This window comes from Oncorhynchus clarkii, chromosome 13, assembly GCF_045791955.1.
Source record: "Oncorhynchus clarkii lewisi isolate Uvic-CL-2024 chromosome 13, UVic_Ocla_1.0, whole genome shotgun sequence".
NCBI classification, from domain to species: domain Eukaryota; kingdom Metazoa; phylum Chordata; class Actinopteri; order Salmoniformes; family Salmonidae; genus Oncorhynchus; species Oncorhynchus clarkii.
Window position 1 is genome coordinate 65973306 of NC_092159.1, and position 15804 is coordinate 65989109.

Sequence of the window (15804 nt, forward strand, 5' to 3'; positions counted from 1 at the left end):
TAAGGTTTTTAATGTTATTTTACTATTTGACCCACAAGCCAGCCAGTCCTTCATCACTCAGGAGAAAAGGAAAACTCAACATACTGGTAGAATCTGGTATCAGGATAAATATAACAATGACTCACCGATTGTGATTACTATGTATTTTTTATTAGCTAAGTAATAAATGGCAAATGCGACTTTCGTATATACGGGCTCACTGTAATACCACGCAGGGCAGAACAGGGAACTGACTGGATGTATGTAAACAGTGTTCTTATACTGTGATGGACATTGTCCCAACCCGTCTGTTGGCCTATCACAGTAGAGGCACATGGTTTAGACTTGCCCAGCCTATCGCAGGCGCTCAGGCGGGTCCCCGCCTCTTGGCTCTTCTTGGAGTCCTCCCTCCGTCGATGTATAGATCCTTACTGTTCTGGTATCACCCCCTAGTTATAACAGTTGCTCAGTTCCTGCTATTGCGTTGTTCAGTATTTTTCCATCTCAGTTAAACCTCGTGATGACCACCCCTCCCTATACCTAAATGACCACAACTTTGTAAGATACAGCAAGTCACACCATGTGCTCAATATTGTTACATACAAACACAAGGACAAAGCATCTACCTACTCTCTCGGGTATGGACCCCCCCCCCCTCCCCCCCAACTTCTCTCTGTCTTCTACACTGAAATCCTCCTCTCTAACTCCTCTCTGTCTTCTACACTGAAATCCTCCTCTCTAACTTTCCTCTGTCTTCTACACTGAAATCCTCCTCTCTGTCTTCTACACTGAAATCCTCCTCTCTATCTCCTGTCTGTCTTCTACACTGAAATCCTCCTCTCTAACTCCTCTCTGTCTTCTACACTGAAATCCTCCTCTCTAACTCTCCTCTGTCTTCTACACTGAAATCCTCCTCTCTGTCTTCTACACTGAAATCCTCCTCTCTGTCTTCTACACTGAAATCCTCCTCTCTATCTCCTGTCTGTCTTCTACACTGAAATCCTCCTCTCTAAGCCTTCTCTGTCTTCTACACTGAAATCCTCCTCTCTAAGCCTTCTCTGTCTTCTACACTGAAATCCTCCTCTCTAAGCCTTCTCTGTCTTCTACACTGAAATCCTCTCTAACTCCTGTCTGTCTTCTACACTGAAATCCTCCTCTCTACGTCCTCTCTGTCTTCTACACTGAAATCCTCCTCTCTAACTCCTGTCTGTCTTCTACACTGAAATCCTCCTCTCTAACTCCTGTCTGTCTTCTACACTGAAATCCTCCTCTCTAACTTCTGTCTGTCTTCTACACTGAAATCCTCCTCTCTAACTCCTCTCTGTCTTCTACACTGAAATCCTCCTCTCTACGTCCTCTCTGTCTTCTATACTGAAACGACTGGACAGGAGAAAACAGAATACACCACTTTTACATCCCGTTTTCAGATGTCTAGGATGGAGAAGAGAAGGGGATGGAAGAGGAGGCCAGAAGAGAGGCGGGACCCAGGGTTCCAGAGCATCAAATTCCTGATGCATTGTGGGTATATTGACTGTGATGTTTTTATTTTTTTATTTTACCTTTATTTAACCAGGCAAGTCAGTTAAGAACAAATTCTTATTTTCAATGACGGCCTGGGAACAGTGGGTTAACTGCCTGTTCAGGGGCAGAACGACAGATTTGTACCTTGTCAGCTCGGGGGTTTGAACTCGCAACCTTCCGGTTACTAGTCTAACACTCTAACCACTAGGCTACCCTGCCGCCCCAATGTAAAGATAAATAATGAGTAGTTATTTATGATACAGCCTTCTGTCAGAAAAATAACCAAATAAATAAATGGACCCGTCTAACCTGTTGATGGTATTATATCAGTCAAATATACGATTTAACTACACTGAACAAAAATATAAACGCAACATGCAACAATTTCAAAGATTTTACTGAGTTAAAGTTCATATAATGAAATCAATGCCTTCGGCCCTAATCTATGGATTTCACATGACTGAGAATACAGATATGCATCTGTCGGTCACAGACACACATTAAAAAGAAAGGTAGGGGTGTGGATCAGAACCAGTCAGTATCTGGTGTGGATCAGAACCAGTCAGTATCTGGTGTGACCACAATTGCCTTCACGTTGCATGACACCTCCTTTGCATACAGTTGATCAGGCTGTTGATTGGGGCCCGGGAAATTTTATCCAACTCCTCTTCCATGGCTGTGAGAGGTTGCTGGATATTGGCGGGAACTGGAACATGCTGTCGTACAAGTCGATCAAGAGCATCCGAACACTTTTTTCCCCCCCGAGCTCCTAGTTGTTTTGAACGCACTGAAGTCGGAGATTTCCGAGTTCCCGGTTGTTTTGAATGCACTGAAGTTGGAGTTTCCCGAGTTCCCAGTTGTTTTGAACGAACGGAAGTCGGAGATTTCCGAGTTCCCAGTTGTTTTGAACGAACTGAAGTCGGAGATTTCCGAGTTCCCAGTTGTTTTGACCGCACTGAAGTCGGAGATTTCCGAGTTCCCAGTTGTTTTGAACGCGGCAAAAGCCCCAATTGAATGAAATAGAATTGAGTGACGTACATATCGTGCGAGGATCGAGCTGAAAGACCCCTTCCACGGTGTGACGTCAATAAGAAGCGACGGTGAGCAGGCCTACGAATTCAATACACAAATAGGACGGGGGGGAAATAAGGTTTTGTTGTTTTTGGTTAACTAAATCCGTTTGATTCAACGCAATGCCGAAAGTGAAGAGGAGCAGGAAACCACCTCCGGATGGCTGGGAGTTGATTGAACCGACATTGGACGAATTAGACCAAAAAATGAGAGAAGGTAATTTTAGCTAGGTAATAATGTTAGCCACCTAAGCTAGTTAAGTCCGTACCAAACGAGGCTCCGCTAACATCATGTCTACACAATGTTGACATTTGTTTAGGATATTTAACCAGTCAACTAGTACTCATTTCGCTAGCTATGTTTACCAAGCTGTTGTATGAATCTGACTTGGATCATTCCTGTGTTATGGTATGACGAGCTGTGACAGCCAGATGCCTACCGCTGTCTGCCGTTAACTTATTTACTCCTGTCTGTTTCCTTTTTCCTATTGTGTGTTTTGTTCAGATACCCTCGAAAATCATGACCCAAAAATGTTGACGTTATATAGGTAGCTTCTAAGTTAACTACACTGAATAAAAATATAAACGCAACATGCAACAAATAAAAAAAATGTTACTGAGTTCATATATAATGAAATCCTTAAACTGAAATAAATTATGTAGGCCCTAATCTGTGGATTTCACATGACAGGGGATACAGATATGAAACATCAGGTGATGGTGGCGAATCAACGGCGTAACAATGGGCCTCAGGATCTCGTCACGGGTATCTCTGTGCATTCAAATTGCCAAAAATAAAATGCAATTGAGTTCGTTGTACGTAGCTTATGCCTGCCCATACCATAACCACCATGGGGCACTCTGTTCACAACGTTGACATCAGCAAACTGCTCGCCCCCAAAATGCCATACACGCTGTCGGCCATCTGCCCGGTACAGTTGAAACCAGGATTCATCCGTGAAGAGTTAGCTAGTTGGACACACTGCCAAATTCTCTAAAATGACGGAGGTGGCTTATGGTAGAGAAAGGAACATTGAATTTTCTGGCAACATCTCTGGTGGACATTCCTGCAGTCAGCATGCCAATTGCACGCTCCCTCAACTTGAGAAACCAACTTGTTGTGTGACAGAACTGCACATTTTAGAGTGGCCTTTTATTATCCCCAGCGCAAGGTGCACCTGTGTAATGATCATGCTGTTTTAATCAGCTTCTTGATATGCCACACCTGTCAGGTGGATGGATTATCTTGGCAAAGGAGAAATGCTCACTAACAGGGAGGTAAACAAAGTTGTGCACAATTTGAAAGAGATTAGTTTTAAAAAAAAATTTAATGGAACATTTCTGGGATTAAAAAAAAAAAATTCAGGTCATGAAACAGGGGACTTTACATGTTGCGTTTTATATTGTTGTTCAGTGTAGTTAATTTAGCAACCAACCAGCCAGCTAGTAGCTACTTAGCTAGCTACAATATAAAGGTGATGTATGAATGTGAATCTTGGATAACGGTTATCTTGGATAACGTGAATCTTGGATAACGGTTATCTTGGATAATGTGAATCTTGGATAATTCCTGTATTGTATTGTATTGTATTGATGACGAGCTGTGATTGTCTCCTTCCAGCCGAGACGGAGCCTCACGAGGGAAAGCGGAAGGTGGAGTCCCTGTGGCCGATATTCAGACTGCATCATCAGAGGAGCAGATATATCTTCGACTTGTTCTACAAGAGGAAGGCCATCAGCAGAGGTAGATATTACTGTTATATAAGAGGAAGGCCGTCAGCAGAGGTAGATGTTATATAAGAGGAAGGCCGTCAGCAGAGGTAGATGTTATATAAGAGGAAGGCCGTCAGCAGAGGTAGATGTTATATAAGAGGAAGGCCGTCAGCAGAGGTAGATGTTATATAAGAGGAAGGCCGTCAGCAGAGGTAGATGTTATATAAGAGGAAGGCCGTCAGCAGAGGTAGATGTTATATAAGAGGAAGGCCGTCAGCAGAGGTAGATGTTATATAAGAGGAAGGCCGTCAGCAGAGGTAGATGTTATATAAGAGGAAGGCCGTCAGCAGAGGTAGATGTTATATAAGAGGAAGGCCGTCAGCAGAGGTAGATGTTATATAAGAGGAAGGCCGCCAGCAGAGGTAGATGTTATATAAGAGGAAGGCCGCCAGCAGAGGTAGATCTTATATAAGAGGAAGGCCATCAGCAGAGCTCCTGCAGTGACCTCCGGGACAGGCTCCTGCAGTGACCTCCGGGACAGGCTCCTGCAGTGACCTCCGGGACAGGCTCCTGCAGTGACCTCCGGGACAGGCTCCTGCAGTGACCTCCGGGACAGGCTCCTGCAGTGACCTCCGGGACAGGCTCCTGTAGTGACCTCCGGGACAGGCTGCTGCAGTGACCTCCAGGACAGGCTCCTGCAGTGACCTCCAGGACAGGCTCCTGCAGTGACCTCCAGGACAGGCTCCTGCAGTGACCTCCAGGACAGGCTCCTGTAGTGACCTCCAGGACAGGCTGCTGCAGTGACCTCCAGGACAGGCTCCTGCAGTGACCTCCAGGACAGGCTCCTGCAGTGACCTCCGGGACAGGCTCCTGCAGTGACCTCCGGGACAGGCTCCTGTAGTGACCTCCAGGACAGGCTCCTGTAGTGACCTCCAGGACAGGGTTAATGTTAAACTGGCTTATTTTTTGGGTTGGGTTTTTAGGTATAATGCTGTGTGTGTGTGTGTGTCTCTGTGTGTGTCTCTGTGTGTGTCTCTGTGTGTGTCTCTGTGTGTGTGTCTGTCTGTGTGTCTCTGTGTGTGTGTCTGTCTGTGTGTGTCTGTGTGTGTGTGTGTAGAGCTGTATGACTACTGTATTAAGGAGAGTTATGCTGATAAGAACCTGATCGCTAAGTGGAAGAAGCAGGGATACGAGAACCTGTGCTGCCTTCGCTGCATCCAGACACGAGACACCAACTTTGGAACCAACTGCATCTGTAGAGTTCCCAAGAGCAAACTGGAGGTGGTGAGTACAACTACACAATACTACACAATACTATAGTACTACTATACCATATCAATACACTACATCTGTAGAGTTCCCAAGAGCAAACTGGAGGTGGTGAGTACAACTACACAATACTATAGTACTACTACACAATACTATAGTACTACTACACAATACTATAGTACTACTACACAATACTATAGTACTACTACACTACTATACCATATCAATACACTGTACATCTGTAGAGTTCCCAAGAGCAAACTGCTACACAATACTACTACACTATAATACTACTACACTATAATACTACTGAGGTGGTGAGTACTATAGTACTACTACACTACTACACAATACTATAATACTACTACACTACTATACATATCAATACACTACATCTGTAGAGTTCCCAAGAGCAAACAGGAGGTGGTGAGTACTATAGTACTACTACACAATACTATAGTACTACTACACTACTACACAATACTATAGTACTACTACACTACTATACCATATCAATACACTACATCTGTAGAGTTCCCAAGAGCAAACTGGAGGTGGTGAGTACTATAGTACTACTACACAATACTATAGTACTACTACACTACTACACAATACTATAATACTACTACACTACTATACATATCAATACACTACATCTGTAGAGTTCCCAAGAGCAAACTGGAGGTGGTGAGTACTATAGTACTACCACACAATACTATAGTACTACTACACAATACTATAGTACTACTACACTACTATACCATATCGATACACTGTACATCTGTAGAGTTCCCAAGAGCAAACTGGAGGTTGTGAGTACTGCAACACAATACTATAGTACTACTACACTATAATACTACTGCAACACAATACTACTACACTATAATACTACTGCAACACAATACTTTAGTACTACTACACAATACTATGGTACTACTATACCATATCAATACACTGTACATCTGTAGAGTTCCCAAGAGCAAACTGGAGGTAGTGAGTACTGCAACACAATACTATAGTACTACTACTATACCATATCAATACACTGTACATCAAGAGCAAACTGCTACACAATACTACTACACTGTAGTACTACTACACTATAATACTACTGCACCATAATACTACTACACTATAATACCACTACGCTATAATACCACTACGCTATAATACCACTACGCTATAATACCACTACGCTATAATACCACTACGCTATAATACCACTGCACCATAATACTACTACACCATAATACTACTACACTATAATACTACTGCACTATAATACTACTACACTCTAATACTACTGCACTATAATACCACTGCACTATAATACTACAACACTATAATACTACTACACTACAATAATACTACACTCTAATACTACTACATTATAATACTACTATACTATATTACCACTACACTATAATACTATGGTAATACTACACTCTAATACTACTACATTATAATACTGCTATACTATATTACTACTACACTATAATACTATAATACAACACTCTAATACTACTACATTATAATACTGCTATACTATATTACTACTACACTATAATACTATAATACTACACTCTAATACTACTACATTATAATTCTACTATACTATATTACTACTACACTATAATACTATAATACTACACTCTAATACTACTACATTATAATACTTCTATACTATATTACTACTACACTATGTTACTACTACACGTGTAGTCTCTATACTATACCTTATTGGTACACTGTAATTTTATATCTCACACACACCTGAGGTGTATTCATTAGTGCACACCGTAGCAAAACATTTTGCAACGAGAACGATGGTTCCTTATTGGACAAATTCATGTTTGTTCCTCCCTATTTCAGTTGCTAGTGGGTTAACCCCTCTCTCTGTCTCTCTCTCTCTCTCTGTCTCGCTCTCTCTGTCTCTGTCTGTCTTTCTCTGTCTCCTCTGTCGCTCTCTCTCTCTCTCTCTCTGTCGCTCTCTCTGTCTCTCTCTGTCTGTCTGTCTTTCTCTGTCTCCTCTGTCGCTCTCTGTCTCTGTCGCTCTCTGTCTCTGTCTCTCTCTGTCGCTGTCTCTCTCTGTCTGTCTCTGTCTGTCTGTCTCTGTCTGTCTGTCTCTCTCTGTCTGTCTCTCTCTGTCTCTGTCTGTCTTTCTCTCTCTCTGTCTGTCTCTCTCTGTCTCTGTCTGTCTCTCTCTCTTTCTGTCTGTCTCTCTCTCTCTACAGGGGAGGATTATAGAGTGCACCCACTGTGGCTGCCGAGGCTGCTCCGGCTGAATCGTCAGGATCATCGCCTGGCTGTTCTACTCTGGCTCGTCTAGTCAGGTCTGGATCGCCTGGCTGTTTTGCTGTGGGGATCGTCTAGCCTGGCCTGGCTGTTCTGTTCTGGATCGTCAGTTATTTTCTACGGGACATCAGGGCTCATCTACTCCACCTGTGTGCTTCATTACCCTGGAGCATCTAATCTCAAATACACCCCTAGTTTCTAGCCCCCTACTCTCTAGCCCCCTACTCTCTAGCCCACTACTCTCTAGCCCCCTACTCTCTAGCCCCCTACTCTCTAGCCCCCTACTCTCTAGCCCCCTACTCCCTACTCCCCGTATAGGGGTGTCTTTGTGATTGGGCAAGGTTATTGTTACCATTCCAGCTGTTTAGTACACACGGTGGTCATTATTAAGTGCTATTGTACCTCATTTACAATGAAGAGGGCTGTGGGAGAGGGAAGGGTGGGATGGGAGCCTTTTTCTGCTGTTGAACATGTCATTGCTTTCAACCTGATGAATCTTGTTTTGTTTGTATCTTTTTTTATAATTTCAATTAAAACTCTCTTGTTTTAAATAATGCCGTCTGTGTGAATGTCACGGGTGGGATCTGAACCAGGGTCTCCCACGTTGGAGAAACCAAGCGTCTTGACCATTGGACCAAGAGGTCAATGTGAATTCACATGGCACGGCTGCCTCATCAGACCATTGGACTAAGAGGACAATGTGAATTCACATGGCACGGCTGCCTCATCAGACCATTGGACCAAGAGGACAATGTGAATTCACATGGCACGGCTGCCTCATCAGACCAAGAGGTCAATGTGAATTCACATGGCACGGCTGCCTCATCAGACCATGAACCAGGCACCTCTCTGCAGTCAGAGTCTGAATGAGTTCTGAGACAATAAACCAGACTCTCTGGTCTCTAACAACATCTCTTCTGGTCTCTAACAACATCTCTTCTGGTCTCTAACAACATCTCTTCTGGTCTCTAACAACTCTTCTAGTCTCTAACAACATCTCTTCTAGTCTATAGTCTCTCTAACATCTCTTCTAGTCTCTAATAACATCTCTTCTAGTCTCTAACAACATCTCTTCTGGTCTAACAACATCTCTTCTAGTCTCTAACAACAACTTCTAGTCTCTAACAACATCTCTTCTAGTCTATAGTCTCTCTAACATCTCTTCTAGTCTCTAACAACATCTCTTCTAGTCTCTAACAACATCTCTTCTAGTCCACCATCTGAATGGTTATGGGCCTGAATTAATAACTGCTATAGTCTACCACCATCTGAATGGTTATGGGTCTGAATTAATAACTGCTATAGTCTACCACCATCTGAATGGTTCTAGGTCTGAATGGTTATGGGTCTGAATGGTTATGGGTCTGAATTAATAACTACTATAGTCTACCACCATCTGAATGGTTATGGGTCTGAATGGTTATGGGTCTGAATGGTTATGGGTCTGAATTAATAACTGCTATAGTCTACCACCATCTGAATGGTTATGGGTCTGAATGGTTATGGGTCTGAATGGTTATGGGTCTGAATTAATAACTGCTATAGCCTACCACCATCTGAATGGTTATGGGTCTGAATGGTTATGGGTCTGAATTAATAACTGCTATAGTCTACCACCATCTGAATGGTTATGGGTCTGAATTAATAACTGCTATAGCCTACCACCATCTGAATGGTTATGGGTCTGAATTAATAACTGCTGTGGGTCTGTAATAGTACCTTAGGTCCCACCCTATTTACGCTTGGTCTGTAAGGTACTATAACTGATCCTAATTGGTCTGTTATGACTGTCTGTCTTTGACAGGGTGGGACCTAAGGTACTATAACTGATCCTAATTGGTCTGTTATGACTGTCTGTCTTTGACTGGGTGGGACCTAAGGTACTATAACTGATCCTATTGGTCTGTTATAACCGTCTGTCTTTGACAGGGTGGGACCTAAGGTACTATAACTGATCCTAATTGGTCTGTTATGACTGTCTGTCTTTGACTGGGTGGGACCTAAGGTACTATACTATCTATCATATCACTATAACAATTTAAATGCTGTTCTGAATGTACCATGTTGTATCATAATAATAATTTCATAATTCAACTATTTATAGGCACTTTAATCAATATATTTGTACAGTGCGGTATTATTTCATCACTGTCTATCAGTTTCATTGGACAGTTCAGATGTTTCTGTTATGTGTTTTTATTGGCTAACAGCGAGAAAGGGGGCGTGGAATGTGCATGTTTGTCTTTCTCCAAACGTCAGATTTCCGACCGTGACAGCTGCACAGCCGAGCGACCCGGTGGGTACCCAGCTAAATATCTCTTTAGTTGTTATATTTACGCTTTTTGTACACTATTCACAAATAAAATAGCTCGATTAGCGTGCGGTTTTTGGGGTGACGTTTGACACTTTGGCTAGCTAGAAACTCATAGCTAAGTTAGCTATGATACAAAGTGTAACTTTTTCTTGAATATGTGAGTCCTATTTTTTTTTAAAATGTATTATGCATTAACTCAAAAATGTTCTATTTAGTCAAATCGGCTCGTAATATCGTAAATGTGGTGAAACAGTAAGACCGCATGTCACAAGACAGCTGAACCTGCTGGCTGACTTCAGGGTCAGTGCTATGCGGGATCCTCGGGACAGTCCTACTCTGACTGACCCGTACCTTACCCTATAGATAGACACAATGACCCGTACCTTACCCTACAGATAGACACAATGACCCCTACCTTACCCTACAGATAGACACAATGACCCGTACCTTACCCTACAGATAGATACAATGACCCGTACCTACAGACAGACACAATGAACCGTACCTTACCCTACAGATAGACACAATGACCCCTACCTTACCCTACAGATAGACACAATGACCTGTACCTTACCCTACAGATAGACACAATGACCCGTACCTTACCCTACAGATAGACACAATGACCCGTACCTTACCCTACAGATAGACACAATGACCCGTACCTTACCCTACAGATAGACACAATGACCTGTACCTACAGATAGACACAATGACCCGTACCTTACCCTACAGATAGACACAATGACCCCTACCTTACCCTACAGATAGACACAATGACCCGTACCTTACCCTACAGATAGACACAATGACCTGTACCTTACCCTACAGATAGACACAATGACCTGTACCTTACCCTACAGATAGACACAATGACCTGTACCTACAGATAGACACAATGACCCGTACCTTACCCTACAGATAGACACAATGACCTGTACCTTACCCTACAGATAGACACAATGACCTGTACCTTACCCTACAGATAGACACAATGACCCGTACCTTACCCTACAGATAGACACAATGACCTGTACCTTACCCTACAGATAGACACAATGACCCGTACCTTACCCTACAGATAGACACAATGACCCGTACCTCACCCTACAGATAGACACAATGACCCGTACCTTACCCTACAGATAGACACAATGACCCGTACCTCACCCTACAGATAGACACAATGACCCGTACCTTACCCTACAGACAGACACAATGACCCGTACCTTACCCTACAGATAGACACAATGACCCGTACCTCACCCTACAGATAGACACAATGACCCGTACCTTACCCTACAGACAGACACAATGACCCGTACCTTACCCTACAGACAGACACAATGACCCGTACCTCACCCTACAGATAGACACAATGACCCGTACCTTACCCTACAGATAGACACAATGACCCTAACACGGACCCTGAACCCTAACACGGACCCTGAACCCTAACACGGACCCTGAACCCTAACACGAACCCTATAACCTAACACGGACCCTATAACCTAACACGGACCCTGAACCCTAACACGGACCCTGACCCTATAACCTAACACGGACCCTATGACCTAACACGGACCCTATAACCTAACACGGGCCCTATAACCTAACACGGACCCTGAACCCTAACACGGACCCTGAACCCTAACACGGACCCTGAACCCTAACACGGACCCTATAACCTAACACGGACCCTATAACCTAACACGGGCCCTATAACCTAACACGGACCCTGAACCCTAACACGGACCCTATAACCTAACACGGACCCTATAACCTAACACGGACCCTATAACCTAACACGGACCCTATAACCTAACACGGACCCTATAACCTAACACGGACCCTATAACCTAACACGGACCCTATAACCTAACACGGACCCTATAACCCTAACACGGACCCTATAACCCTAACACGGACCCTATAACCTAACACGTACCCTATAACCTAACACGTACCCTATAACCTAACACGGACCCTATAACCTAACACGGACCCTATAACCTAACACGGACCCTATAACCTAACACGGACCCTATAACCCTAACACGGACCCTATAACCCTAACACGGACCCTATAACCCTAACACGGACCCTATAACCTAACACGGACCCTATAACCTAACACGGACCCTATAACCTAACACGGACCCTATAACCTAACACGGACCCTATAACCTAACACGGACCCTGAACCCTAACACGGACCATATAACCTAACACGGACCCTGAACCCTAACACGGACCCTATAACCTAACACGGACCCTATAACCTAACACGGACCCTATAACCTAACACGGACCCTATAACCTAACACGGACCCTATAACCTAACACGGACCCTGAACCCTAACACGGACCCTATAACCTAACACGGACCCTATAACCTAACACGGACCCTATAACCTAACACGGGCCCTATAACCTAACACGGGCCCTATAACCTAACGCGGACCCTGACCCTATAACCTAACACGGACCCTATAACCTAACACGGACCCTATAACCTAACACGGACCCTATAACCTAACACGGACCCTATAACCTAACACGGACCCTGAACCCTAACACGGACCCTATAACCTAACACGGACCCTATAACCTAACACGGACCCTGAACCCTAACACGGACCCTATAACCTAACACGGACCCTAAACCCTAACACGGACCCTAAACCCTAACACGGACCCTATACCCTAACACGGACCCTAAACCCTAACACGGACCCTATAACCTAACACGGACCCTGAACCCTAACACGGACCCTAAACCCTAACACGGACCCTATAACCTAACACGGACCCTATAACCTAACACGGACCCTATAACCTAACACGGACCCTATAACCTAACACGGACCCTATAACCTAACACGGACCCTATAACCTAACACGGACCCTATAACCTAACACGGACCCTATAACCTAACACGGACCCTATAACCCTTTACAGCCCAGCCTTTCTTACAGTATGGGTCGGTCCTGTTAAATGGTGTGTCGTAACGTGTTATAATTATTTCATGAATTACAGGGATAGATTTGTTCATCGCTCTCTGCTTTCATCATCGCTCTCTGCTTTCATCATCGCTCTCTGCTTTCATCATCGCTCTCTGCTGTCATCATCGCTCTCTGCTGTCATCATCGCTCTCTGCTTTCATCATCGCTCTCTGCTTTCATCATCGCTCTCTGCTGTCATCATCGCTCTCTGCTTTCATCATCGCTCTCTGCTCAGTTTGGCAGCTGCTCATGTGGGAGTTACCGGTGTACTTCACGGTTTTACCAGATAATTTTATTCTGCAGTTTTGTTGAAGCTCATTCCGCAACACACGACACATCGCTGTGGTTCAACACACGACTCATGTTAACCACAAGTTCTCATCTAATGGACTCATGTTAACCACAAGTTCTCATCTAATGGACTCATGTTAACCACAAGTTCTCATCTAATGGACTCGTGTTAACCACAAGTTCTCATCTAATGGACTCATGTTAACCACAAGTTCTCATCTAATGGACTCATGTTAACCACAAGTTCTCATCTAATGGACTCATGTTAACCACAAGTTCTCATCTAATGGACTCATGTTAACCACAAGTTCTCATCTAATGGACTCATGTTAACCACAAGTTCTCATCTAATGGACTCATGTTAACCACAAGTTCTCACTGAGCTCAATTGTCATGAAACCCAAATACAGCCATGAGTTTCTCTCTTTCATACAAACGTATGAGGAGCGCCCAGAGTTTCTCCCTTTCATACAAACGTATGAGGAGGATCCAGAGTTTCTCTCTTTCATAGAAACGTATGAGGAGCGTCCACAACGTGTTTTGTGTGTGGAAGTGCTTAGTAATGAGTCTCTGATAACGAACACATTTAAGAAAACGACACGTCCTGATCAAACATCCACATCATGATGGTAAACCCAGAGAGTTATTTCAGAACAGGACAGAATGATTCAGGAAACTGGGCTTCGACTTTGGACCAGTCAGTCAACTAGCAAGACATTGTTGTCATTTTCTAACAGTTGATGATCAGCAGAAATAAGGGACTAATTAACTAACTCTCTCAGTAGATGTGACTTCCTCTTTCTAACAAATCCCCTGGTCTTGTACACAGATAATATCTAACATTCACCAAAGCCAGCTACTGGTAGTTCAACCCTTAGTAACAGAACAGATGGAATATGATCAGGCCTACTATACATCTGACTGTAGAAATGACTGTTGAAAACTAGTCTAGGTTGGAACTGTTGCTGTTAAAATACAATAATAGTTGTTATTCTGAACTCGAATAAACTGATTGAAGCAAGATGCTTTTTGAGGCAAACAGGAAGTTTGAGAGATCTCCAGGGTTATCTATCCCTGAGAGAATAGGTTTGGTTGTGGAGACCAGAGAGATCTCCAGGGTTATCTATCCCTGAGAGAATGGGTTTGTTCATCTACAACAGGAAGTGGTCTCCTGCCTGACTGAGAACCCACTCACACAGTTCTGGGTTGTTCATCAGGAAGTGGTCTCCTGCCTGACTGAGAACCCACTCACACAGTTCTGGGTTGTTCATCTACAAACAGGAAGTGGTCTCTTGCCTGACTGAGAACCCACTCACACAGTTCTGGGTTGTTCCATCTACAAACAGGAAGTGGTCTCTTGCCTGACTGAGAACCCACTCACACAGTTCTGGGTTGTTCCATCTACAAACAGGAAGTGGTCTCCTGACTGAGAAAGCAGGAGATGTTCTGGTCCAGTTTGGCATTCCTATGTCAGTCAGGGTTCTCAACTCTGACATACTTAAACAAGTACAGGAACCGTCTCCAGGCTGAGCATCACCTCAGTGTTGTTAAAAACAGAGGCCAGAAATGAAATGTACCGATATTTATGTACAGTTCTGGGTTGTTTGTCTACAACAGGAAGTGGTCTCCTTCCTGACTGAGTGTTTTCTGGTCTACAGATGTGTCGTGTGTTCAATCAGTGTATTCCAGGTCAGAATAAAACACATGTATTTTAGCAGCAACAGTTCCAACCTAGACAGATATGTAAGAGTGTTTTTAATGGGGGAAAATAAACATGAATAGATATTTATATGGATATTTAATGTCATTGTTATTTGTTTTAGGCATAAACGGAAATGTACCGATATTTATGTATAGTTGCATATTTTACTAAGCTGGGGTCCCAGGAAAACACTGAATTTCTAATTTGGGTCCCAGGCTGAAAAGGTTAAAGAACCCCCTGCTTTACACGCTACAACACAGAATGGTTGACTTTATCTAGCGAGGTTAGTTAGCTGACGGTGGCTGGCCTCTTTAAATTGGACAAACAAGATAACAGAAGTCATGAGTCCAGCTGCTGTTGCATCAGACACAGAGTGGCAGTGACAGGGGTGGCACCCTATTCCCTACATAGTGGACTATTTCCACCAGGACCATACTAAATGGCACCCTATTCCCTACATAGTGGACTATTTCCACCAGGACCATACTAAATGGCACCCTATTCCCTACATAGTGCACTACTTCCACCAGGACCATACCAAATGCACCCTATTCCCTACATAGTGCACTATTTCCACCAGAACCATGCCAAATGGCACCCTATTCCCTACATAGTGCACTATTTCCACCAGAACCATACCAAAT

The 15804-nt window shown here is 43.6% G+C and overlaps 2 protein-coding genes across 2 annotated transcripts in view; both read left to right on the plus strand.

The window, feature by feature from the left end:
* The first annotated feature begins 2578 nt into the window (after positions 1–2578).
* Positions 2579–8398, plus strand: LOC139424118 (protein BUD31 homolog). The gene is made up of 4 exons (XM_071175816.1): positions 2579–2787; positions 4192–4314; positions 5401–5567; positions 7787–8398. The coding sequence occupies exons 1-4, from the start codon at positions 2694–2696 to the stop codon at positions 7835–7837; spliced, it is 435 nt and encodes a 144-aa protein (XP_071031917.1). The 5' UTR covers positions 2579–2693; the 3' UTR covers positions 7838–8398.
* Positions 8399–10083: 1685 nt separating this feature from the next.
* Positions 10084–15804, plus strand: part of LOC139365271 (serine hydroxymethyltransferase, cytosolic-like) — an 82664-nt gene continuing 76943 nt past the window's right edge. The window contains exon 1 of the mRNA XM_071102781.1: positions 10084–10143. The gene's annotated coding sequence lies outside the window, so the exon portion shown is untranslated. The remainder of the gene's footprint in view (positions 10144–15804) is intronic.

What these genes read in the sequence shown, in the direction of transcription:
- LOC139424118 (XM_071175816.1), top strand. Translation starts at nt 2,694, where the DNA reads ATGCCGAAAGTGAAGAGGAGCAGGAAACCACCTCCGGATGGCTGGGAG. An exon ending in AGACCAAAAAATGAGAGAAG is followed by an intron (nt 2,788 to 4,191) that starts GTAATTTTAGCT and finishes GTCTCCTTCCAG; the next exon opens with CCGAGACGGAGCCTCACGAG. An exon ending in GAGGAAGGCCATCAGCAGAG is followed by an intron (nt 4,315 to 5,400) that starts GTAGATATTACT and finishes GTGTGTGTGTAG; the next exon opens with AGCTGTATGACTACTGTATT.